Consider the following 27,135-nt stretch of genomic DNA (forward strand, 5'->3'; position numbering starts at 1 on the left):
GAGCCCGGCCAGGGAGAGCAGCCCCCACTGGCCCCGGCGGTGGAGGAGGAGGAGCTGCTGCGGGAGATGGAGGAGCTGCGCTCGGAGAACGACTATCTCAAGGTGAGCAGCGGGCGCTGCGCAGGGGTTCCGAGGCGGACCCCCAAGGGTCTGCTGGCCGCGAGCCCAGCCTCCCGCGCCCTGATGAGCGCTTTCCCCCTCTACCTTTCACTTCCCTGTCCCCGAACACGCTGGGTGTTTGGAACTTAAGCCACAACTTCTGGAAGGAGCAACAAGACCTGTGGGTCCAGGCAGGTTCTCAACGCACGTAGCTTTTCTTGTTTCTAGAAGTCTTGCTTCCCTCTCCGGATGCCCGTTCCCCCGTCAGTGTGCTGTGGGGGAAGTGGTTTTCATCGCATTCTGCATGCACATCAAACCCCCATCACCTGCGAGAGCGGGTTCTCCCCCATCTAGGACCTCTGGTCCCCGCACCTGCGGCTGTGTCTGGCTCCGGAGGCTGCGGTGGGCCAGGCTCTTGTTATTACAGAAAATCAGGCGCCGTGTGTCTCTCCCTCCGGGTTCAGACAGCACGGGCAGAGGGGTCCTTTAAGTGGGGCCTGGTTTGAGGGACAACAGTGTTTTGCTTCCCAGGCCTCGGTAAGCGTCCGTGAGCCGGGTTTTCCTTGTCAGGAGGGGCCACTTGATTCCCTCCACAGGCCAGCACTTTCGAGGGAATTGCAACCTCTGCCGGTATTTTCCGGCAAGGCCTGCGAGCCATGGCCTCTTGGTCTGGTTAGCCTTTGGGCACTGAACCTGAATCCATGTTTTCTCCGAGGAGGAGAGCTGGCTGGTGCTGCATGCAGAACAGCGGGCTTAGACAATGTTGGGTGGTGGGTGGGGGTGAAGACAATTGAGGTGTGAGGTGCCTTGAGAGAATATAAAGGCGATTATATTGAGGGCAATGGTTTTAATTTATTGTAATCCTCAGGTTAGTAAAGAGCTCCAGTGATGCAAACAAATCCATGCTTCTGTCAAAAGATGGTATATATGTCCTCTCAAACCACTTGGGTGGTCCTCCTTTATCAGTGGGTTATATGATTGGCACTGTTTTCTCAGCAAAGGCTGAACCTACCTGATTGAGGCCCAGTTTCTGGTCAGTGGGACCAAAGGTGTGGGCTTTTATGAGGAATGGTGGTGAAGTGTGCCGTGCAAACTGGAATCAGTTAACTGCCCAGTGTTCTAAAGGGAAGCCTTTTATCAGGAGCTGCTCTTGACCAATTGAACCCAGTAGTTATTTTATCATGTGCAAAGAAGTAACGATGAGGCGGAGGAGAGACCTGGGAAAAGAGTAGATTAGGGCTTGGAGTGAGATGTTTCAAATAGTACATTTGCTTTTGTCACCTACTCTTATGTAACAGACAACAGGGTGAAATTCAGAGGTGTTGAAGAGAAAGGGCCACTATATTGCGTGACTCTCTGAAAGCAGCACTTTGGTAAATCGTCAACAAATGCAATCTCCCTGAGGGTGAGAAAGATAATCTTGTTCAGTTTTGAGCCCCAACTTTGGGCATAATCCCTGACCCTCTGTGTTTCTGGTTAAATGATGTTTATGCCAATTATGACTGCTAAACAAGAAAATATTTTAGCTCTAACCGGTTTGGCTCAGTGGATGGAGCATCGGCCTGCGGACTGAAGGGTCCTGGGTTCGATTCCAGTCAAGGGCATGTGCCTTGGTTGCGGGCACATGCCCAGTGGGAGGTGTGCAGGAGGCAGCTGATCGATGTTTCTCTCTCATCGATGTTTCTAACTCTCTGTCCCTCTCCTTTCCTCTCTGTAAAAAAATCAATAAAATATATTTTTTTAAAAAGAAAATATTTTAAAGATATTACTCATTATATCTTTGATTTTAAGGTAGGCAGTCTGACCTCATTTCAGGGTTCATTCCTAGGTAACTGGCTATTTGCTTTTATGTTTTCACATTGTTGGTTTCTCAGTGAATGGAATATATGTCTGACCCTGGAGTCTCGACTAGTATATTTGATATTTTAGTGAATCTTCACAACAACATAGGGTACGGTTGTTGGTAAATTTTAATCCCAATTTCACAGGCAAGGATGCTGAGACCCAGACAACTTAAATGACTTCCCCAAGGTCATACAGCTGGTAAGTGGTGCCACCTCCAGAGCCTTTGCTCTGTTCCCTGCAGCAGGCTGCATCCTCTTTCCAGCAAGGCTGCTTTGCTCAGAGTTCGCTGCTTGCTTTGGAGTTGTTGTATTCGCTCCAAGTGCTCCCAGGGTTTAGCTTTTCCTAGGGGCCCTATTTTCTTTATAGGTGAAAGGGCCATAATGAACATCTCTTCCCTAGCCTGTGTACAAGTGGTCATATAAGTCCCACTGGCAATGGTTAATTTGTGGGAAATGTTCAGTTGCCATTTCCTGTGGAGCAAATGTCACGGCCAACTGTTCACTATGCCTGAGTCCATCTCCCAGCCTTTCTCTCCCAGCAGGAGAGAGATGTGGGCAGAGGTGGTTTGAAGGAGGAGAGGAGACCAGAAGAACACACAAATATATGTGTGAGTTACATGTTTGGTCATTCCCAAGATTAAATTACAATAGTTCAATTTGGGGAAGACACACAGCAATTCTGGTAGACTTTTCCAAAGGTCAGCGAACCCGCCCACTTAATGCAAATCTGGGAGGGGAGCATCCATGACCTCATGGAGCAGAGGCAGTGGCATGCCTTTGCACGTGGTATTTAGAGCATGCACATTATAAGTTGGAACTTCTCTTGTTCTTGTTGCTCAGCAGCACTCTTGAAGATGGTAGGTAACAGTGCATCCTTGACCTACTGCTTTCCCAGGGACTGCTGCCCAGAACTCTGGCGATTGGATAGAGCATCTCTCTGTTCAAATGTTATCTAACAAGAAGAGCCCCAGCCCAGAAATTGTACTTCACTATATTCTGGAGGAGTGTGACAATATTAAGTATTACATTCTTTTCCGAGTCAGTTTTGTTATCATTGCTGTACAAGACTGTCACACTTTCTGAGCTAGAATGACGATGGGGTAACAAAGCAGAAAAACAAGGCCTGTGAAATCATAGGAGAATGTCTTATTGATCAGGAAATTCAAGTGGAATTCTCTTGTTTTTTAGCCAGACTGCTGTATTATTTTTTTTTTTTTAAATAGCAAATGTCAACAGAGAAGTGCATGCCTTCTGTTGTGCTGTACGGGGCTGTCCTTGACCCTGCTTTCTATTCCTTTACTACCTTCATCAAAGGGCAGCAAGGTGACTCAAAGAAAATGCAAAAATCACTCAATCCATTTTTCATGAACACAGTCAGAAAAGCATTCTTGTTGTCCCTTTAGCTCTGGTGAACTTGGATGTATTTGGAAGTGTTCAGAAATTAAGGTAAACAGTTGAGTTCAGGTACCCAAAGGCCTCTGCTTCTTTCTCAAACCAAACCCAAGCATGTTTCATAGTGAGGACTTCTACAAAATGTTGCTGATGTGTTTCCCCTGCCCACCTGTCTGCCACCACTGTGTTTCTGCTTGAGTGCTGTGAGGTAATCAGGCAACCTTACTGCTCTTTGTGAACGTATTAATTATGTTCTCTGTTTCCACAAGCTATTCAGGAGGATTTAATCACTCTGAGTTTATTGGCCTATTTTGAACATGTCTTTCACATTACGGGTGATGCACTCATAATACCCTCACTTTTGCTCCCAAAGAGTGTTACTCCCAATTGCAATGTCCTGTGGGATGAGCAAGGAGTGGTGTGGGGAAGGGCTGCCTCTTTTTGCTCTCTGTCATTTCATAAGAATTATTTTTGGTTAAAACAAAAGAAGCCAGTGCTAGCTAGCTACAAGGACAAATAACACTGAATTCTTTGAGAGGAAAAATTTCCCAAGGGAGATCACTGGGAAGGTCTTTTTGTTTTTTTACGGTGCACTGATCCAATCTTACCATTCTGTTTCTCACTTGAGGTTGTCTCCTGAGTTTCAAGCTCTGAAATGGTTTTGTTAAATTTGGCTGCCTGGGGTCTAAGTGCTCAGTGTGGCCCAGAGGCGGGGATACCATGAGGCAGGGCCCAGCAGTTCTGAAGTGCTTCAGCTCCTCCGTCCCTCTTCTGGACCCTGCTCCTCCTCCCTTTCCTTTGGCAGGGTAAAGTGGACAGCATTTCTATTCTTTCCTGACATCCCACTTTCCACATCCATTCTTTATTCACTCTGTGAAAGAGCCGCTGTAATAATCTTGGGTGGCAAGATAATGTAGACCAGGGCCAACAGCCCATCAGCTGCTGGGTGAACTATCACTTGGTAAACAATGGTAGCAGCCCCTGCGCCTTCTTAGCTACAGCTGGGACTCTGCAGAGAACATTTCCATTGTCCAGAGGGAAATGAGGCGGGTTATCTGTGTATTACAACAGACAATAGTTTCTGTCTACAACTCCCCGAAGATGGAATTATTGCAGCAGTAGCCAGATGACTCCTCCTACTGTCCAAATTGGGCCTATTTAAGAAGGGGTTATTAAATCAATAGTAGTTATTGATTTGGGGTTGTTTAAAGGAGATTGTGACTTGGATAAAATTATCTGTATGATCAAGAATTTGCATCAGTTATACTAAGAAACCATGGATTTGGGTTTTACTTTATATTTGTGGCTAAAACTGTTCTCATAGAGGTTTTCATTGAAGCATTTCATTTTAATCTTGGTGGATAGTGATTTTCAAACTAACTACATTAATTTTACTTTAGTGCTCCAATGGTATCTGGTTATTACTCTAGTTTACTCTAGTGCTCCAATGGTATCTGGTTATTACTCTAATTTATATGTATATAAAATAGGCTCAATTTGTTATCTGTAGGCAAAGGGGGATAGTTGAAGAGATTCATACCACTTCATGATTTCATTTTAGATACAAAATTTGAAAAATTAATTAAAAAACTAGATGAGCTTTTCAATGAGATAATGATCTAACATTTAAGTATCTGATAGACCTGATGCTAATTTAATACAAAACTGTTGATTAAGAGCAATATTTTTCTTATTAACTTCTGTGTATAAACAAAACAGTAACTTTTCACTTTTACTTACTATGTCTAAAGTACATCTGCCAGAAACATTATATGTTCTGCTTGATTTGGCTTTCTTAAACATTTGAATGACAGACATCTTATGGTTCTTTAATACAAATTAGAGCGTGCTGTCAGAAAATTAATGTAGTTAGTTTGAAAATCACTATCCACCATGACCCTAATCTGAATAATCACGGTTTTTGCTTTCCAAATGTCTGCTGCCAGCTTACAGGGTTTATAATTTGCTTTTTTGGGTAACTTCTTTTCACTGAACCTGAAAATTGCTTTTTTTCAAGGCTCCAAGAAAAGAGTTTAAACACTGGCTTCATCCCATCTCTGAAACAGACTAGTATTGGGAAGCCATTTAAACTTTTAGAATAGCAACTTTCTCATTTAAAAAAAAAAGGGGGGGGTGTCTTAATATCTTTGTTGCACATTACAATGTTTTTCTGAGGACCAGTTGTGATAATGGATATACTTGCTCACTGACAATTGTCAAGCTCTAAATGTTAGCCTGCTTTTGTTATTTTACACTGACAGTGGGCTTTTAAAAGTGCAGTTTGAAGCCTATTATTATTTCATTTGGTCTGGTTATTGCAAATAATGTATAGTATTTATTGGAAAGATCATGTGCTTAGAATCAGACAGTCTGGGTTAGCAGTCTAACTTCCATTTATTAGCTGGGACTTCAGACATGTCAACCAGTGTGGGTTTGCTTTTCTTGTCTATACAGTGGGATTAATATGTTCCTGGAAGGGTTATTATAGGGTTACTAATGAAGGTAAAGTGCTTAATAAAGAATGTCTTCTACAAATTTAGGTAAAATATAAGTTGTAAAAGTAATGATTCAAATACATGAAATTATGGTCTCTTCCTAATTTAGCCTCGGTGCAATTAATGTTGGTAATTATTTATGTCAAAAATATCCGCTGTTTATATCTGGCCTACTCCATGGTTTGGAGGTGTGGGTTCTTCTAGCCCTTAAGTAGTTTTTTTAGCCGCATCTACTAATATATAACACATCCAGCATTTAACATTAGGCCGACAAGAGCTCTCCTATTACAAAGTCTGAAAATTCAAGAACATTTTTATGCCTGGAAGTTGTATCTTATATCTTCTTATGACTATATCACATTTTAAAAACTTTGGTTTGAATACCAAGTAATTACAAGCATTAGTGACTTTGGCTTTTAGGGACAAGCTTTCCAGATGGAAAAGCAGTCATAAACAATTCGTTCTGTGAACAGCATGGCCGCAGACACTGTATATGTGTGTGTGTGTGTGTGTGTGTGTGTGTGTGTGTACACATATGGTGATTATTTTTTGTATTGAACTATTTTTTATTAGTTCTACCCCGTGACACAAATACCTTTTAAGTGTCCTCAGACACAAGGGTAAAGACTAGACTCTTTCATCGTCTGACTCATCATATTCATGGATGGAACCTGGGTGAAACTTGACCTTGATTTTGAAGATACTCTCTTTATCAAAAGGATGACATCCACAGGGCCCACTTAAAGCTTTCCGTCTGTGGTTGGTCTCCTCCAGCATGTGCTGAGTCAGGGCACAGCTCCTGCACTGTGTCCTCCAAGCCTCAGTGGGGGGAGCGGGCATCAGCCACAACCTCTTTGCTGAAGGTTGGCAAGGACCTTCATGAAATAGCTGAGTTCTCCAGTCTTCTGAAGAGCTCAGCCAGTCCATTCTGTTCATGTATGTTCAACGTAGGCCATTCTCTTGATTAGGTAGTGTGGACAGGGTGGGGAGAATCTACACGCTGGGGTTGAGGGAAAGCGATGGCACCTCTGGGCTTCCCCGTAGACCACTGCATACAGTTGAGGATGGCTGAAGAACTGTCTTCAGCCAATCTGTTTTCCCATAAAGATTCCCAATGTATTTATTTGTTACACTTTTGTATTTAATCTTATGCAAGATAAAATACCCTTCAGGAGGCTTCTTTCTGTTCAATTTCTTATCTACCTGAAGCTTTGAGATTGGGAAACTCTTGTGCTTTTTTTTTTTTAAATATATTTTATTGATTTTTTACAGAGAGGAAGGGAGAGGGATAGAGAGTTAGAAACATCGATGAGAGAGAAACACCGATCAGCTGCCTCCTGCACACCCCCCACTGGGGATGTGCCTGCAACCAAGGTACATGCTCTTGACCGGAATTGAACCTGGGATCCTTGAGTCCGCAGGCTGACTCTCTATCCACTGAGCCAAACCGGTTAAGGCTTTTTTTTTTTTTAATATTATTGTAAGTAAATCCCCAGTTTTAAGAACAAATGCAGGATTAGCAAGAGTGGGGAGAATCCAGGAGCAAACAGAATGGCAGGACCTGAGCTGACAACTTAGGGTGAAGTTTTGTAAAGTTTTTTTCTTCTTTTTTTGAGTCTTGATATTAATTGAACAAAACAAATGGGAATGACTGCGTGTATCTTATTCTGGAGGTATTTTGACTATCAATTATCAAACAAATCAAGAAAAATCTTAGCATGCTTTCCTTAATCTCCCTCCTTCTAAATAGTTCTTTGTTAAAATCTTTAGTAATACTTCAGTAGAATTTATATCTCACATATTGCAGCTCTGTCTAGGGGATTGAGAAAATTTTTTTTATAATTAGGCTACAGGACTGGAACAAAGCAAAGCTGCAGTTATGTCTGATATTGGTCATCGTTATGATTTGGTCTTTCTACATGTTGACCGGTGCTGTGTATTCATTCCACACACATTTATTGAGGACCTGCTGTATGGCTCACATTCCTCTGGGGGCCGTGAATGCAAAGAAGAACAAGACACTCACAATGTCTGCCCTCATGGGACTTACCTTTTAGTGTGGGCGACAGAGGATAAAAGAGGTGGAAGAATATAGAGCAAGCCAGGGACGAGAGACAGTGGGTTGGGGAGGGAAGGTGGTCAGAGAATGCATTCGGTGTCCTCCAGAGACCAGAGCCTCACAAAGTGCTGGGAGGAGCGCCTTAAGGATAGGGCGTAACAGGTGAAAGGCCTGGAGCAGTTCTCTACCTCCTGGGACAAGAGAAGGGGGGAGCCCTGAGGCCCTGGGGAGGCCTTTGAAGAATTTCTGGGTGTGATGGGAAGCCCCTGGAGGGTTTGAGTGTTGAAGGAGGTCCCAGTTCCATATTGAAAGGATAGCTGTCTGGGTTGAGAATGGACTGTGGAGAAGGAGAGGGTGAGGGGAAGCAGGGGGTCCCAAGTGATGAATTTACCTGTTTGTGCAGTAGCCCCTTGAGAGGGGTGGAGGGTGTGGTCTAGGAAGAGAGCGCCTGAGGTATTCTTGATGTTGAGCTGACAGCACCGGATTGGCTGTGGGATTGGAGGGATGGAGGGGAGGCAGGGACGCTGTCTGGGTTTTTCCTGTATTCAGAGGGTCTCCATATTGAAGCAAAGTGAAATGGAGGTGATATATAAAGGATAGGTGAATGGGGCAAAACAAACCCAGTGTGTATTTGAAACAATGTAAAGGTTTTATCTTTAGAATTTCCGGACCCCTAGTTAGTGCTGAGATTTGTATTGAGAGACCCCTAGTTAGTGCTGAGATTCGTTTTGTGGAACAGAATTTTAGGGACCTTGGCAGGTATGTTACAATTCCAGGGCAGGTCAGTTATGATTCCGCTAGAGTTTATGTGCTTTGGAGGCAGGGTCTGTCTGACTCATCTTTGAAACCTGGATTGTGCCTTAATGATGGGAGTCAATGTTCGGTTTGAATCTAAAGTTTATCTGCAGAGTTATTTCATTTATTATTGTGATTACATAAGGGAATATTGGAAATGGAATAAATATTAAGAGGCCACAATGAACAATTCAGCTGGGTTTTAGTTTCTGGATCCATAATATTTGAACAGACATCTGGTGATATTCACTCATGTAAGAATGTCCAGAGGTCCCTGTGCCATATCACATAGGCCCCGTGGGTAAGTGTGCAGGTAGTGGAAGGGGTGGGAGGCATGATCCTTTTTCTGAGGCACTCGGCTTATAAACCTACTTCGTCTGGCTTGTGTAGGATGAGTTGGATGAACTCCGGGCTGAAATGGAAGAGATGAGGGACAGTTATTTAGAGGAAGATGTTTACCAGCTGCAGGAGCTCCGGCGAGAACTGGACCGTGCTAATAAAAACTGCCGGATCCTGCAGTACCGCCTCAGGAAAGCCGAGCAGAAAAGCCTGAAGGTGGCCGAGACCGGTCAGGTGGACGGCGAGCTCATCCGAAGTCTGGAACAGGACTTAAAGGTGAGTGAGCGGGGCTGATGGGACGTGAGCTCCCGGGAGGAGCTGGGGTGGACGGGGTCGCAGATCTGAAAATGCAGCCCTCAGACCCCACTTACAGGTGGTCTTAATGTTCTGGTCATGTTTCTCTCAACAGACTTCAGCGTGAACATTTTTGTTCACTTTATGAGCGAAGATTCATAGGGTGTGTGTGTTATATGGCTTTGGTGGTCCAAGATTTAAACCTGTCATATGAAATGGGATCTTCAAACATAATAAAAAAGAAAGAAAAGAAATCATAGGAATAGATCTATAATAAAAAAGAATTAATGCCTGGTAATTGGTGTGGCAATTGTATAGAAATGATACAGAAACTCCTTCTAAAGATCTGAAATGTTTTAAAAAAATCTCTTGATTATCAATTCAGTTATGGTCAAAGACCGCTTTTAAGAGTTGACCATAATCACTTAACATTTTTATTGTTACTTAAGTTTCTAGGATGTAGAAAACCTGAAATTACCATAACCCAAGTGAGTCTTGAATAGTGTAGTGATGATTTAACTGAGGAGAAATAAGATCATAACTAATTGTTGAAAGTGTCTTTGAGAACCAGTGACAGAAATGGGAATGAGGTGAAGAAATCCCAGACTTTAAACCACGGCTTCTCTCATGCCCAATTATCAAATCATTCATCAAGAGATGAACTATGCATAATGTCTTCCTTATTATGGGAGTACTTATGAAACCTCATTTAGCCTTTCATTATGATAACAAAAAAGATCTTTGTACTTCTATAAAATTTATAAAACACTTACAAAATGTCATTTAGTGTGGTATAAGGGTGATATATTTCTTTTGCAAAATCTCTTTCTCATTTCCTTTTAGAAAGTAAAAATGTTTAACTGCTTTTAACATTCAAATATTTTACCACAGGAGATAACTTAAAACTTGACTACATTAAACATCTACTACAGAATTATTATCTTTTTTACCAAATAGGTTTAATATTACCTTGGGGAACAGAAAAATTGGTTGTGTATTGTTATTATTTCTAATTTATCATTTAAAGCATCTTCACTTGAGCACAATTAACATTCTTGATAATATCCTATAAGGAAAGAGGGCTATCCAGAGTGGCACTTTAACCCAGATAAAAGTTGTATTCTTCCTCATAATGTGGACATCACATTTTAAACTAATACCCTCCTGTAAAAATCGGCTTGTTAATATTGCTAAGGTCTTCACTCTTCGGTGTAATACCATATCACTTAATGATTCTGCCTCAAAAGTTGTTTGAATGCAGCCTTGGCGCACAGAAAGCTTCATACCCGGGTGACTATCTCTGCAGGTAGCCAAAGACGTGTCTGTCCGATTGCACCATGAACTTGAAACTGTGGAGGAGAAGCGTGCGAAAGCTGAAGATGAAAATGAAGCCCTCCGACAGCAGATGATTGAAGTGGAAATATCCAAACAGGCCCTCCAAAATGAGCTGGAGAGACTGAAAGAGGTAATCCGGAAATGTACGGGGATTTCTCCTTTGGGTTTAATTATGAGGAAGTTGGGACTCCAAGTGTCCCATTATCATTGTGATTTAAAGTAGTGGTGGGCACACTGTGGTCTGTATGCATGGCCTGGGAAGTAAGAATGGTTTTCACATTTTTTTATAGCATTGGAAAACAGCCACCACCACACAAAATGAACTAATAAGCCAGGAAGACTAGGTGACAAAGACTGTATGTTGCTTGCACAAACCTGGTGTTTGCTCTCTGGTCCTTTACAGAAAAGCCTGTTGAACCCTGGTCTGAAGCTATTTTTAATACTTTCCATTCAGATAAGCTGGCCATTAATTGTTTTTATGTGTCGAAATGTCGAGCACTATTACTGGAATACAACATTAAGTGGTAGCTTTTTTCTCAAAAGTCTTCTCTTCCAACAGCTGGAAAATATGCTATGGTTGCCTGTGTAAACAGGTAATCTGAGTATGCGACCTATATCTGTTATTCAGCCAATATGATTTAAATGTAGATTTTTAAAAAATGTTGTGGAGTGACTATGTCCTAGCAAAGTGGTCTAGAAAATGAATATATATGAATTTATATAAATATAGGAGTGTATGAATATAAATATATACTCATTTGCATCTAGTAATGTAAATCCTGTTCTGTTGTTGACTGCTATTATAAGCTGAGTATTTTCTTAGAAATTATTCTGCATGTTGATGAAATTAAAAACTTGGTGAAGGCTTTAAGATAGTGGTTTTTAAAAAAAGATGATTGTTAAAGCCAGCATATTACCTGCTAACAGCCTTACTTAGCAGTTTAGTTTTCCCTTGACTAAACTTCCTGATTCACCAGCCATTCCCTGTCCATCTACCCACCTTAATTCAGGCCCTGTACTAGGCATTGGGCATGCAGATGAGAGTATGGCAGCACGGGCCCTGCTCTCAAGGTGTTTACAGTTCAACATGGCACACAGATAACACAAATTACAGCAAAGGAGCCAGTGCCGTGACCTCTGATTCCTCCCCCACTCCCTCTACTCACAGCCGTGCCAGCCTCGAGCTTGCCCTCCCAGGATACGGTCTCTTTCCAGAGATCCAGCCACTTGTGGCTCAATCCCTCATCTGCAGGTCTCTGCTGACATCTCACCTCATCCAGCCTCCCCTCAACACTTACACATTAAGTTGTTCCTGTCTCCACCCTGGCCATCCCCATCTGCCTTCCCATCTGATATATCATGGATTTGGGTGAATTATATGTATACTAGAGGCCTGGTGCACTAAATTCGTGCACAGGTAGAGTCCCTAGGCCTGGCTGGTGATCAGGGCTAATCGGGGCCTTCCTTCCCCCGGCTGCTGGCCAGGGCTTTCCTTCGTTCTGTGCTGCCCCCTGATGGTCAGCGCACATCATAGCGAGTGGTCGGACTCCCAGTCAGTCAAACTTCCGAGGGGACAATTTGCATATTAGCCTTTTATTATATAGGATTGTCACCACTTATTTGAAAATGCTGTGTGTTTTATTTCTTTGTCTCCCCTTCACTAATGTCCCTCTAGAACTCAAGCTCAATAGGCTTGGGGGGCTTGTTTTTTGGTTTACTCTGGGGTCTCTGTGCCTAGAACAGTGCCTGGCATATAGGCATCATGGAGACTCACTGGGTGAGCAGGTGAAGAAGGGTAAGAATGTGGAGCTGTAGTGACTACAGCTTTCCTGGGGGACTCATTGAGCTTCCCAAAGGAAGAGGTAGATGCTGACAATGTTCTTTCATTCTGGGTAACCCCTGCTTCGTACCTTACACGCACACTTAACCCAGGACCGGAGGAATTTCCTCTGATTGTGAATCTCTTATCTCTGACTTACTGTTCCTAGTAGTTTACTTTCCTCTCTTTCCTTTGGTCTAAGTTTACTAGAAGGTATGCCATAATGGGTTTTTCCCCCTCAAAACTTCTGGTTTGATCCTGACCTTGTGGGTATAGAAAACAACTTAGAAGTTTATTTTATAAATTTAATGTGTGTATATTTGTGTGTAAATATACAAATTATATACACATAAGTAAATAAATATATGTATATATTTCAGACAAGCAAAAATTCTTTTGCACATGTTTAATGGCTTGTGCGGTATTTGGCTTCCGGTCATGGATAAAAGCTTTTTGGGGAAAGAAATGATTACTCTTGCCATTCAGAGCCAGGCAAGTGTGAGGCAAGGATCCTCAGAGCTGTGATGTAGGCTCAGGCTGGATATGAGGAGGCGGTAAGGTGGAGGGGTCAGCTCCTCCTCCTTTGTGGGTGGAAGCTATTCGGAGAGGGGTTGCTCAGTGGGGACACAGTAAGTATTTCACCTCCAGAGTTACAGTCAGACTGAGGGGGCTGTGTATTTACACCAAACTTCTAAACCAGTGACTTTCAACAGGTGTGCTGCAAGAATTTTTAAAACATGCAATACCTGACTATTTAGTTCAGGGCACTGACCTCATTTCTCTTAGATTGTCAAACAAAAGAATGACAACAGCCAACACAATAGCTATCTAGTGTGAATATCCTGTCTTGAACCATTAATATAGGGTGTCTCAGAAAAGTGTAAACACACACTTTGAATTATTATAAAGGCAGTGTTTATTAGGAAAATACATTTCATTTTTAAAATTGAGCTATCAGCTGTTACAGTGTGTATACATTTTGGGGGCACAACATGTATATAGGTCATATAATAGAGTTTCATCTTATTGGTCATGTCACATAATAAGGTTGAATCTGATTGGTTAATTATTGGTACCAGAAATCCTTATATAAAAGTATAGGCAACTGATTTTTTTTAAAAGTCACTTTGGAGCAAAAAGGGTAGGTAATTACTATTATTATTATTTTTGTTGTAAATGAATAAAAAATACACCTATTTTTTAGTCAGATTGGCAAAAAATATATTTTTTGGTGTGCCACAGAATTTTAGTAATTAGTTTATGTGTGCCGTAAGATGAAAGGGTTTGAAAACCACGGTTCTAAGTAAATCATAAAACTGATAGGAGTCTGAGGGAGGGTTAGACGCTGGTATTCTATGCTGGAAGCAGAGAATGATGGAGCCCGTGATAAGGTTCAGAAGCGGTGGAGGAGGTATTTATTGGCAAATGCCACAGTGGTCTCCATGAATGGGCTCTTTTTATGAAAGCCAGAACAAAATACGCCCTGAGCTTTGCTCTAGGCTGAGGATAATATTTCTCTCTCCTGAGCCTTACTCGTTACTGTTCACCTCTGAAGTTTTGTAAATGGACGCATCACCTTTTGGAAAAGGCAAGGACAGTGCGTGTGTGTCTCTATGTGACAGAAGTGTACGTCCCTCTTGGCCTCAGACAGTGAAACAGCGCATGTTTGTACCTCTTTGGCTCTGTAGCCTCTGCTGCGTGTTCTCTCTCAAGCTGCAGACTATTTTCAGCTGCCTGTGCACTTGTCCAAGATGGATTTCTCCTAGCACTTCAAACTCAGCGAGTCAGAAACAGACTTAGCACCCTCGCCTCCATCTGCCCCTTCTTCTGTCTTTCCCCGTTGGGTTGGTTAGTGGTGCCACTGTCCTTTTAGGCACTCAGGCTTAAGTGATTGTTATTGTTCTTACTTCTCTTGCTTCCCAACCTCAATTGCCTGCCAGATGCTTAAGGTTCAACTGCTCCTTGCTTTTGCAGTCTTAGAAATTTTCTGTCTCACTGATACATGCTATAATATGGATGAACCTCAAAAATAGGCTAAGTAAAAGGAGTCAGACATGTATGATTTCATTTATAGGAAATATCCAGACTAGGTAAATCCATAGAGTCAGAAAAAAGGTTAGTTGTTTCCAGGGCCTGAGGAGAGGGGAGAAAGGGGACGGTCTGCTTAATGGGTGTGGGGTTTCCTTTTGAATAATGAAAATGTTTGGACTAGATAGAAGTGATGGTTGCACAACATTGTGAGTGTACTAAATGCCACTGAATTTTACATTTTATAATGGTTAATTTTTTAAAATTGATTTGAGAGAGAGAGAGAGAGAGAAACATCCATGTGAGAGAGAAACATCTATCGGTTGCCTCACGCATGTGCCCCAACCAGGGAATCAAACCTGCAACCTGGGTATGTGCCCTGACCAGGAATTGAGCTGCTGCCTTTCGGTGCACGGGACATACTCCAACCAATGGAGCCACACTAGCCAGGGCTATAATGGTTTATTGTAACCTCAATTAAAACGTTTTACTTTCTCTGTTCTATCTGTTATCAGTGGGGTATCCTCTGTGTCCCCACCTGGTGGAAGTGGGCTTCTTGGGGTGCTGCGGGAACAAGAATTTCCTGAGGCCTCCATGGGAGGATTGAGGTATCATGGAAAACTTTATTGATGAGATAACATTAAGGGAGTCTCCCTCCAGGGTCCCATCTCCCTTCATCCCGCCATGGGCTGAGATCAAAGCCACAGCCCAGAGTCTTTGCTCCATATTAAAGCACAGTCCAGTCCAGCATCTGGCCAGCGTGGCTTGTGTTCTAGGGTCACAGAGGCAGGCCAGTGCCGGTCATGGAGTAAACAAATGCAAGGAAGCAGGAGCAAAACAAGAGGAACAAGAGAAGGAGAACACTGTCTCGGGGTTGTAACTAGGAGCCTAACCAATGAAGCCTTGAGGATTTCACCCACTTGCAGTGGCTCTGCCCCTCTAGCCAATGATCCTTGTTCTCAGGTTAGACTGACAGTCAAGCACCTTCCTTACATCACCCCAGCTTCACTGCACATGAGCTCAAGTTCCCTTTTGCTTGATCCTTTTCCCCAGCTGTCTGCAGGGAGTGGACTGATGGTTCCCTGGGGAGTCTGAAGCTTGCAGCTTCCTGGTGAAGTTGCCCAGATGACCATGCCCAGGTTAGACTGACAGGCAAGCACCTTCCTTACGTCACCCCAGCTTCACTGCACATGAGCCCATCTTCCCCTTTGTTTGATCCTTTTCCCCAGTGATCTGCAGGTAGGGTCACAGAGGCAGGCCAGTGCCGGTCATGGAGTAAACAAATGCAAGGAAGCAGGAGCAAAACAAGAGGAACAAGAGAAGGAGAACACTGTCTCGGGGTTGTAACTAGGAGCTTAACCAATGAAGCCTTGAGGATTTCACCCACTTGCAGTGGCTCTGCCCCTCTAGCCAATGATCCTTGTTCCCAGGTTAGACTGACAGGCAAGCACCTTCCTTACGTCACCCCAGCTTCACTGCACATGAGCCCATCTTCCCCTTTGTTTGATCCTTTTCCCCAGTGATCTGCAGGGAGTGGACCGGTGGTTCCCTGGGGAGTCTGAAGCTTGCAGCTTCCTGGTGAAGCTGCCCAGATGACCATGCTTATTAATAACTAGCTAATTACAATGGTATCATTTCTACCCTACTTTCTGCATGTCTTCTAGAATGCCTATGTGGGATCTTCTTATGTTGACCATTCTTAGTCCATCCTCCATCTTACTTAACCTCTATAAAAATCTTTTTATCTCTGTGCTATATTCTGGACAATTTCTTCATTTCTTGTCCAAGTTACTAATTCTCATTTTTTACAAAAAAGTTACTGTTTTATTTACCCAATAAGTTTTCATTTCAATGAGTTTACCTTTCATTTCTGGAATTTAAAAAAATTTGCTTGTTCTGCCCAGCCGGAGTGACTCCGTTGGTTGGGTGTCTTCCTGTGCACCAAAGGGGTTGTGGGCTGATTCTCGGTCAGGGTATGTGCCTGATTGCGGATTTGATCCACGGTCAGGACCCATGTGGAGGGCAGCCAATCAATGTTTCTCTCTTTCAGTCTCTCTCCCTCCCTCTCTGTAAGCATAACCTCTGGTGAGGATTTTAAAAAAAAACCAAAACTTTGCATGTTCTTTTTCATAATATTTCTTTGTTCCTCATCTATTCCTTCTTTTAGCTCTTTCACCGTTTTAAAGTCATAGTCTCTACCAGTTTGTTCTGTTATTTCAGTTCTTAATGTTACTAATCCTTCTGTTCATCATATCCGCTGACTCTCACTCACTCAACGTGCATTTTATTATGAGCTGTTCTTAGTGAGAATTCCATGAAGTTTGTTGAAATGTCCTTCTAGTGAGATTTTTGCATTGGTCTTTTCCAAAGGCCTTGGTACTATCATTGGTCCAAATTTAAGTCTTAATTTTTGACTTGTGAAGCTGTGTACCAAATTGGTTGTGTCAATGGGAAATCAAACTTGCATGGGGCATAGGCATAGGGTATTTTAATACTTCAGAGGAGATTTTGTTTGCCACCACCTGGTGTCCTGAAAAGAAGTTAACTCTCCCCACTCCTCACACCTGGTGGTGTTTAATTTGCTATCAGTTGGGGTGCATCTCTTCAGTGGGCTGCCTGGATGCATTCATGAAGCTTCTTGCCACACTTCTGGCTAGGAGGGCCTATTTCTGTGTCTGGTAATTTCCATCATCCCCTCCTACCCCACAATGCTTAGCACATACCCTTGTGCTGATTGCTCTGGTTTTCAGTATCTTATGCATTTCTAACACTGGGGAATTTTCCTTTTTTGTGTGAGTTCAGCTGTATATGAATTGTTGCTTGTTACACTTTCCCTAGCATTTCCAGCTGTTTATTGTGGGAGAGCTCATGATAACTCAGTGTACTGTGCTGCCAGAACAGGATGTGACCCCTCAGGGCTCGGCAGCTCTCCGTGGCAGCTCTGGGGTGCCATGAGTAACCCCAGTTGTCTTCCAGTTCATGACTCAGCACTTGTGTTCCTCCTTCTCTGCTCAGTTTTTTCCACCCCGCTGCTCACCAGCTCCCATTTTCCTTAGGGCCCTTTTTTTCTCATGGCTTCTCTACGTTATGGCTGCTACTCACTGTCTTCGCTCTAGGTGTCTGCTCCGCTGCTCACCAGCTCCCATTTTCCTTGGGGCCCTTTTTTTCTCATGGCTTCTCTACATTATGGCTGCTACTCACTGTCTTCTCTCTAGGTGTCTGTTATAGACTGAATGTTTGTGCCCCCCCCCCGCCCCCTCCCACCACATTCATATGTTAAATCCTAATCCTCAGTGAGGTGGTATTTGGGGATGAGGCTTTTGGAAGGTGGCTAGGTTATGAGAGAGGAGCCTTCATGAATGGGAGTAATGCCCTTATAAAGGAGACCTCAGAAAGCTCCCTTGCTCCCTCCACCATGTGAGGATACAATGAGAAGTTGGCTGTCTGTGAACCAGGAAATGGATCCTCATGAATCCACCAGCACCTTGATCTTAGATTTCTCAGCCTACAGAATTGTAAGAAATAAATGTTTGTTCTTTAAGCCACACAGTCTATATGGTATTTTTGTTATAGCAGCCAGAATAGATTAAGATAGTCTTTCTACTTTTATCTCAACCAGTGGGCAAGCACTTTTATCTCTGTATGTCATTACCTTCAAACTATCAGGCAGCCATAAAGTCTGGAAATATAAGTGTACAAACATAACAAATGGTTTTATTGCTGTTAGGCTGCATTTACTAAAATAATATTATCTTTGTTTTCAGAGTTTATGGTCCCCCTTGTAAGAAAAAGATTTGCTAGGTTGAGCTACTGTAAAGCATCTTTGAGCAGAGTCCTACTGCCGGGCATCTGCTCCGGCCCTGACCAGGCTGTCAGTGGCTGCCAGGGAATCAGTCAGGGCCTCCCCGCTGGCCCAGCCAACAGTGGAAGGTAGGACCAGCAGGCCATGTGGGGCAAAGGCAGCTGTGTTAGCTTGGTGGGCTCTCTAGGACACCTCAGAAGGGATAAGCAGCATCGGGTTTCATTTGCTAGCCATGAGTTTATGGGGTGGGACAGGGTGACTAGCTAGAGAACAGGAAGTGGTGAGAAACCTGGTGCCCTGAATGATATCCCAGTTATGTGGCCTGCTCAGTTCATAATGAGGTAGAGTGGGATGAGAGTGGGAGCAGAAGAATCAGGGTGTCTGGTTAAGTCTTTTCCCAAACACTGAAACATGAGAAGAGTCTGGTGGCTGTGTGTGTGTGTGTGTGTGTGTGTGTGTGTGTGTGTGTGTGCAGTGTCTGAACAGGAATCTGGAGGGAACTGCCCTTTTGTGAGTTCTGCCCAGACCAGGAGGGCAGGGAATGGATTGGACTAGAGCCGTGTCCACCAAAGAACAAATCCCAGAATCCCAGGCCTGGAAATCCAGAGGTCAGAGGTTGGGGAGGATTAGGAACAGCAGCAACTGCAGGAAGATTTGGCATACGTAGTTCTGAATACATAAGCTGTAAATGGACCAGTTTTGATGTCTGGGAAGAAAGGGGTTGTGTGTTGAGTGAAACCATAAGTAGCACTTAATGGCTAGATTCATGCTGTTGCTGGAAGGAGGAGGTATAGCCTAGCGCAGTCTGTCCTGGTCACTCGGAACCTGTGCCCTTGGAGCCATTTCTTGCCAAAATCAAGACAGAATCATATTGGGGTTTTCTACTAGGCGAGTCCTGCCACCCACTTTACAGTGAGTCCCAGTGTTCTGCGGGGGGCCAACCTCAGTTGAGGGGCCTCTTCCGATGCGCAGGGCGGGCAGGCTTTTTGCTTCTTCATGGTGAGCTGTGGTGGAGGCATGAGGTTGCCGAGGTTCAAGTGTTTGAAATGCTTTCATTTCTTAGGTTATGCTGTTTTCTTAAGTTCTGTTGTCAAAGAAGGATTTTACCTTTACTTTGTGTGGATTTTATGTCGAAAACAGTGGTGAGGACAAAGGAAGGATGTTGGAAGGAATAACTTTATTTGATAGCTTGCTTCTGATGGGGTGTGAAGGCATGCAAGGCCAGACCTAGGCCTGAGACTTTAGACTTACCTAGTGTTAGAGTTAGAAGAATCCTTGAGATGAATTAGCCAGTCTTTTCGTTATCAACACGAAGAAACCAAGGGCTGGGTGGCCCATTCACAGCAGAGCTACCCCAGGTCTCCTGACTCTCAGCAGCTGTCTGTATCTCTGTCTTTCCTCCAGACCGTAGCTCTAGACCTGGACTCTCCTTTCTTTGTAGACTTGGGAAAGGCCAGTTACCCGGTCAGAACTGGAGGCAGGCACTTGTGGAGCCAGCTTGAACAGAGTGTCTTCTAGGGGAAGCCGCTGGAACGAGCAGCTCCCGGTTCCTTGCTCCAGTGCGTTGGTGAGGAAGGGCACTGTATCTTTTTTGACCCATTAATGCTTCTCTATAAAATTAATTTCTACTTTTAGAAGTACTTATTAAGCTTCTTCTTTCTTCTCTACTGAGAAAATTATAGGAAGAAGGCCAAGATTTACCTTTGAAGAGAGTGAGCGTGGGTCCTCCCAGCCTGCCGTACACCTGCTCAATGGGAGCCCTCATGCCCTGTTCTCTCCCATCCAGTTTGAGGTCCTTGTCATCCCTCCCTCCTCCTGTTAAAGGCTCCTGGATTCAATTCCTGTGTGTGTGTGTGTGTGTGTGTGTGTGTGTGTGTGTGTGTGTGTGTGTAGGCTTCCCCACCCTAACAAGCAATTCTCAGACTCCAGCAGGTGCTTCTGACCAAACTGGCTACAGATTATAGGTTCCGTCGATCCCCTCCAACTCAGGATGCCAATCGCAAGTCCAGGTTGTTACCTTTACTTCTGACAAACTAGCTATAAATTAGAAGTTTCCACAATCTTCTTCTTGGGTTCAGTTAATTGGCTAGAATGGCTCACAGAACTCAGGGAAACCCATTTACTCACTAGATTACTGATTCATTGCAAAGGATATTAAAGGATACGAATCCATAGCCAGGTGAAGAGCCATATAATGCAAGGTCCCACACAAAGGAGCTTCTGCTCTCATGGGGCTTGGAGCCTGGCAAGGTGGCATGTGGGAGTGTCCCGGTTCTCCAAACTGGAAGCTCTCTGAACCCCCTCTTTTTTGTTTGTTTGTTTTATGGAGGTTTTATTATACAGGCATGCTTGCTGAACTCATTGGCCATTGGTGATTGATTCAAGCTCTAGCCCCTCTCTCCTCCCTGGAAATCAGAGTGTGGGACCAAAAGTTCCAACCCTCAGTTTGCGATTAGTTCCCCTGGCAACCAGCCCGCATCCTTAGGTGTTTTGCAAATGTCAGTCTCATTGATACAAACCAGTTGTAGTGGGAAGGGCTTGTTGTGAATAACAAGACACTCATTTCACCTTCATGGCTCTGAGACTTTTTTAGGAACTGAGGACGAGACACCAAAATATAATAAAAGAAGTTCCCATTGTTCTTGTCACTGAGGAAATTCTAAGGGTTTTGGGGTCTGTGAGCCAGGATCTGTTGGCCTTCCACAGCACTCTTTTCTGAACTCTGAGCAAGCGTTTTCATAATGAAGACCAAATATATCTGAAATGTATTTTGCTCGTCTGAATAACTAAAACTATACATTTCTTATAAATCACACTACCACACCAGAATTGTACCTAGATTCCCACTTCTCCTTAATTGAAATGCTGCCCATTCTGTAAGCTTCTCCCTAAAATACCACCTCCTCACTGAGGCCTTTCTCAGCACTCTTTTCTGAACTCTGAGCAAGCGTTTTCATAGGATTAAACCATTACATGGTTATTGTAGAAAGCTCGAGAAGTAAAGAAAACTGTAGAGAAAGTTCCCATCATGCTAATGTCCCAGAGATATATCTGATTTTTCATGTGAAATTGGAAACATACCATGTATACTTCTTAGCACCGTGCTTTTTATTAACCTTTTTGTTTTGAGATACTTGTAGATTCACATGCAGTTTTAGGAAATAATACAGAGAGGTCTCATGTACCCTTCACCCAGTTTCCCGCAATGATAACATCTCATAAAAGTCTTGATTGATATTACACTATGATGTTGACATTGAGTCAAGCTATAGGACAGTTGCATCCTCACAAGGATCCCTCACCTTGACCTTTTGTGGCCACACCCACTTCCCTCCGGTCCCTTCCCATATCCTTCACTCCTGTCAACCACTGCTATGTTCTCCACTTCTGTGACATGGTAACTTTAAGAATGTTATATAAATGGAATCATACAGTGTGTAACCTTTTGGGACTGGCTTTTTTCACTCAGCATCATCACTCTGCAGAGGTTCACCCAGGTGGTAGTGCATAACCATAGTTTGCGCCTTCTTATTGCCGAGCAGTGTTCCACGGGTGTGGATGTATCACAGGGTGTTTAATCATTCACCAGTCCAGGACATCTGGGATGTTTCCAGTTTGAGGCTCTTACAAATAAGGTTGCTGTGAATGTTCATGTGCATGTTTTCTGTGGGAATGTAAATCTTCATTTCTCTGGGATAAATGCCTAGAAGCTCATTTCCTGGGTCATAAATAGTAGTTGCATATTTCATTTTCTTAAAAAAGTGCCAACTATTTTCCAGAGTGGCTGTACCATTTAACATTGGCACCGGTCGTGCGTGGGTGCTCCAGTTTCTCCGTGTCCTCACCAGCATTTGGTGCTACTGTTGTTTATTTTAGCCTTTCCGAATGGTGAAAGCTCACTGTGCTTTTAATTTGCATTCCCCTAATGGCTAATGATGCCGAACATCTTTTCACGGGGTATTTGCCATCTGTATAACTTCTTTGCTGAAATGTCTCTTTATGTCTCTTGCTCATTTTCTAGTTGAATTGCTTGTTTGTTTTACTGGTTTTTGTTTATTCTTCACTACTTTTGAGTTTTGAGAGTTCTTTCTTTTTTTTTCTCCCCATGCATAGAGTTTATTTATCTAGCTTTTCTTTAATTTCTAAATTTTCTTTCCTTGTTTTGTAAATTCCCATTCTCCCACTCCCTCTCTTTTGGCAACCGTCAGCTTGTGCTCTCTAAGGATCTGTTTCTGTTTTGTTTTATTTATTCATTTATTTTGGTGTGTTTTTTTAGATTCCACATATAAGTGAGATCATACAGTATTTGTCTTTCTCTGTTGCAAGTATTTTCTCCCACTCTGTAGCTTGTCTTTCATCCTTTTAACAGGCTTTCTCAGGGCAAGTGTTTTTAATTTTGATGAAGTTCAATTTAGAAATGTTTCCTTTTATGGTATCAATTTTAAGAGCTCTTTGCCTAGCCCTAGATTCTGAATATTTTATCCTACATTTAAAAAAAAAGTTTTATAATTTTACATTTAAATCAATAGTCCATTCTGAATTCATTTTTTTTTATAAGACATGAGACTTTCATCATTTTTTAATGCCCTGGACCGTTGGTTGAAAGGCTGTCTTTTCTCCATTGAATTATTTTCACACCTTTGTCAAAAATCAGTTGGACATATTTCTAGGTTCTCCGTTCTGTTCCATTGATTCTGCCAATACAACCTTGATTACTTAGTTTATAAGTCTTGAAAGTGCCTTCTTGGTACAGTGTCTACTTCAGTTAGCAGTTTGAGAGCTTCATTTGATCCTTCTGTGGCATTTCGGAACACTCAGATCTCTGCATTATAGGATATCTGTGTGTCTGTACGTCCCTCCCCTGATCTAGCATTCAATAAGTATTTGTTGGATGAGTTAGGTTTTTATCATCTTTAGTTTTTCCATTAGAAAGACCATAACATTGTTTTTAAATCTCTTGGTGAAGAATTTCTGATTCTGTAAATGATTACCTCAGGACAGTAACTGCAAACCAGTAATTCCACTCTAGGTCAGATATTTTGACAATGACCGTGGGTTATAAAATCACACTGTTAGTTAGTGATAAGGAAAGCTTCCACTCATGGCTTCCTGAACACACAGTCCATCACTGGGGTCATGCCACATCTAGTTGTCCCCTGTGGCTGGGCAGCCTCCTCCTCTTTACCTGTTTTCTGTAGGATCTCACCAACGGGAACTGCGGGTGCTCAGGTGACCTTTCAGGCAGGGCATGGCCCCTTTGGGACGGCCACATCAGAAGCAGCGCTGCTGTGTGAGCCGCCCTTGGTTTGCAGGCCACTCACTTCTCCCAGAGATTTAAGATTTAGCCATTTTTCCTCTTCACTCAACACAACCTTTCTTGGCAGATGGGAATCTTATATGATGTGGATGGCAAAACTTCAATATGTTATCTACTGCTGTTTAAGTGTTAGAATGCAGCCTTTGTGAATTTTAGTGACATGTACTGTGTTCACATTGCTTTTTAAAAAAAATATATTTTATTGATTTTTTACAGAGAGGAAAGGAGAGAGATAGAGAGTTAGAAACATCGATGAGAGAGAAACATCGATCAGCTGCCTCCTGCACATCTCCTACTGGGGATGTGCCCGCAACCCAGGCATATGCCCTTGACCGGAATCGAACCCGGGACCCTTCAGTCCGCAGGCCGAAGCTCTATCCACTGAGCCAAACCAGTTTTGGCCACATTGCTTTTTTTTTTTTTAAAAAAAAAAACCACACATAATTAAAATGTAGACCAAACATATTTCTGAATAATTTAGATTTTCACTAGGCAGTTAACTGCATCAAGCTTGTGCTATGGGAATAAATAAAAAATATTTTCCTTTTCAAAATTTACATTTGTTTCTTGGGATCTGTTAAATTTTTAAGGTGTTATATTATATAGGATTATATATTAAATTATAATATAATTTAGGTAATTACATCCTTAAGTACAGAATCAAGAGTCAGAGATACAGAAATGCTTAGAAAACACTATATGGTACTATCTATTTCCTGAGTATACTTTCTTGGTATTTCTCTGACTCAAGTGAGAGCAATTATACATTGAGTAATATGATTATGAGCCAAATAAGCAGTTTTCATTTTTTTCCTTAGTAATAAAAAATTGAAAAGACCCCAAGATATATAAATATATACACAAAATACAGTCATATGAAATGTCTTACTTTTGAGCAGTTGATCAAACAGCATTTGAATTTTTGACTGAAGGAGGGGCCTTAGAAGAGAGGCCCTAAGCTCTCCCAGGGCACGTTCCTTTGTGCAGGTTGGTTAATTCTTTTTCTGAAGGAATGTTTGTGTGGGATGGTTGGGTTCTCATTGGTTTCCCAACATCTCAGATGTTCTTTCTTGTGACCCACAGCAGTTTTCCTGGAACAAGGGAATGTAGAAATGTGGGATGCGCTTATCAGACAGTTGGCATTGGACTATAGACGCTATTCATCTTTGGATGCTGACGTGAGCTGGTTGCCAAGCAAAGCAATATTTATTTATCAAATACACATTTGTGTTTGTTTAATTCTGAACAGCTGGAGTAGACTTTTGTCAGTTGTTTTCCCACCACACGTGCTCTGTCTCTTCTGCCTGGAACCTGAGCAGGACTGGGAGGTAGAGAGGGCAGTTTGGGGGGAGCCAGTGGTGGGAGGTCAGGGCACCGGCGTGCCTCCCAGGGCTGTTGACCCACCACGCTGGGAGTGGGATGCGAAGAGGGATTAGCAACAATTTTTTCTTTATCAATGACTGAAACAAAAGCATTTCTGGAAAGTCATTTATTTTTTTTAAATCATAGGAAATATTACAATTTAAAAATGATATAATTTTTTGCAATAAGTACATGTCTTCTTTGGTCTAAAATAACTTTAATGATCAAGACCTTTAAACATTCCTCTTAGAGGAGAGTTGTAGGAATGTTCTTTCATGTGAATTAAAGATGATTTTCCCTCTGGCTAACAGATTCAATGGAGGGGGTTGGCCAAACCATTTTTTAACTTTTCAGTTTTGAAGTAACACTAAGCGTTTCTTGTTTGTTTCTAAGAGTTCTCTTGTGTAGGATTTTTTTGTTTGGGTTTGGACTTATCTTCAAACAAGGTTACTCCTGGGTCACCTAGGTATTGGGGCCCAGAGTGATATAGTGCTCATGGAAACATCACACATTGGACTTGCTTCAGGAATCACTTTTGAGTAATCTGCTTTGAGCAGGGTTTCTCAGCCTCTGCACTCTGGACACTTGGGCTGATAATTGTTTGCAGTTGGGGACTGTCCTGTGCCTTGTAGGATGCATAACAGCATCTCTGGCTTCTACCCACTAGATCAGTGGTTCTCAACCTTCTGGCCCTTTAAATACAGTTCCTCATGTTGTGACCCAACCATAAAATTATTTTCGTTGCTACTTCATAACTGTAATGTTGCTACTGTTATGAATCATAATGTAAATATCTGATATGCAGGATGGTCTTAGGCGACCCCTGTGAAAGGGTCGTTCGACCGCCAAAGGGGTCACGACCCACAGGTTGAGAACCGCTGCACTAAATGGAAGAAACAAACCTCTCCATCTATGACAATCAAAAATGTCTGTGGGCATTGCCAAACGTCCTGGGGGGGGCGGGGCAGGCAGTTGAGCACCACCAGCTGAGAGAGACAAGCAGGACATGTAGCAGGCTAGCAGGGCATTTCTCCCTCCACCCCCTGGAGGAAGATTCCTGGTTGACCAGAGGAATGTGTGGTGATGTTGAGCTGCATTTGGCCTTGGCAATGGTGTCAGGCTCTTTCCTCTTGAAGGAGGATTTGACAGGCTTGTGAGGGAGCTTCACAAGGTTTGTTCTAGTACCTTAGGCAAGCTGTCTTGTCTCCTTGCTTACTATGTCTGGGTTCAAATCCTAGCTTGGTTAATTATTTTATTTTCCGAAGGGCCTCCATTTTCTAACTCTGCAAAGAGGTGGGTAGAAGGTAGGCACTACATGTTCACCTTTGCTCTCAGACTCTTGCAGAACATCTTCAGAGTGCCCTATGGGGTGACTGTGTGGACGGTTGAAGCCTTTCTTGCAGGAGGATTAGAGATCAGCAGTGCTTAGAGCAGGTTTGACATGGTGCGGCTTGTGCCACAGCTTGTATTAGGTGGTTAGTGAAAGGACTGAGACATGCGAGCCAGGGACCGAACCCATTAGCCCTGTGAAGCTTCACCCTGGCTGCACATTAGATTCTCTCAGGAGCGTTTAGGAATCCTGATGCCCAGGCCACAGCAGCACCTCTATTTTAGTTTTTAGTTTCCTGGTAATTTTAGATCATCAGTAGCCACTGCCATGGGAGGGTGCACCTGAAGCATCTCTGTAACTGTAGCTAAATAGTTCCCACCCAGGACCAGTGCTGTGGGCCCATTAGATTAATGAAGGGTAAAATAAGAGTTTCCAAAACAGGCATTTGGGGAAGGTGAGGCCTTGGAGTGCTCTCGTTTTATTAAAGCAGAGGCCCCACAAGATTGAGCTTACAACATGTAATTGCTCTAGTGAGTTAGTCAGCTCACAGTCTCGAGGTGTATATTTGTAACAGCAGAAGCTGTAAAGGGCAGTGACGATGTGGCTTCTAGTCCATTCATTATAGTTTTCCTAAAACACATCAAAGGCCAGATTCTAGCATACGCATGATGGTCTATGATTCATTTGAACCTGCCACTCATCAAATTCACTCCACCCCTTTCTGCTACCCTAGTTCTTTTTTCTCCTCTATGTTTTTCTCTTTTACTCACCAAAACAGTGCCCCCTTCTAACTGTTGTGGGTTGTGCTGATTCTGTGTGGCTCTG

At 42.9% G+C, this 27,135-nt stretch overlaps 1 protein-coding gene across 2 annotated transcripts in view; it reads left to right on the top strand.

Moving 5' to 3' along the window:
- Positions 1 to 6: 6 nt before the first annotated feature.
- The window catches only part of MTCL1 (microtubule crosslinking factor 1), a 115,573-nt gene continuing 88,444 nt past the window's right edge, over positions 7 to 27,135 (top strand). For both annotated transcript variants that reach the window (XM_005866887.2, XM_005866889.2), the window contains exons 1-3: positions 7 to 102; positions 9,075 to 9,299; positions 10,624 to 10,782. In XM_005866887.2, coding sequence (XP_005866949.1) covers positions 67 to 102; positions 9,075 to 9,299; positions 10,624 to 10,782 — 420 coding nt within the window. In that variant the 5' untranslated portion in view covers positions 7 to 66. The remainder of the gene's footprint in view (positions 103 to 9,074; positions 9,300 to 10,623; positions 10,783 to 27,135) is intronic.

The sequence above is a fragment of the Myotis brandtii genome, unplaced genomic scaffold (genome assembly GCF_000412655.1).
Source record: "Myotis brandtii unplaced genomic scaffold, ASM41265v1 scaffold240, whole genome shotgun sequence".
Lineage (NCBI taxonomy): Eukaryota > Metazoa > Chordata > Mammalia > Chiroptera > Vespertilionidae > Myotis > Myotis brandtii.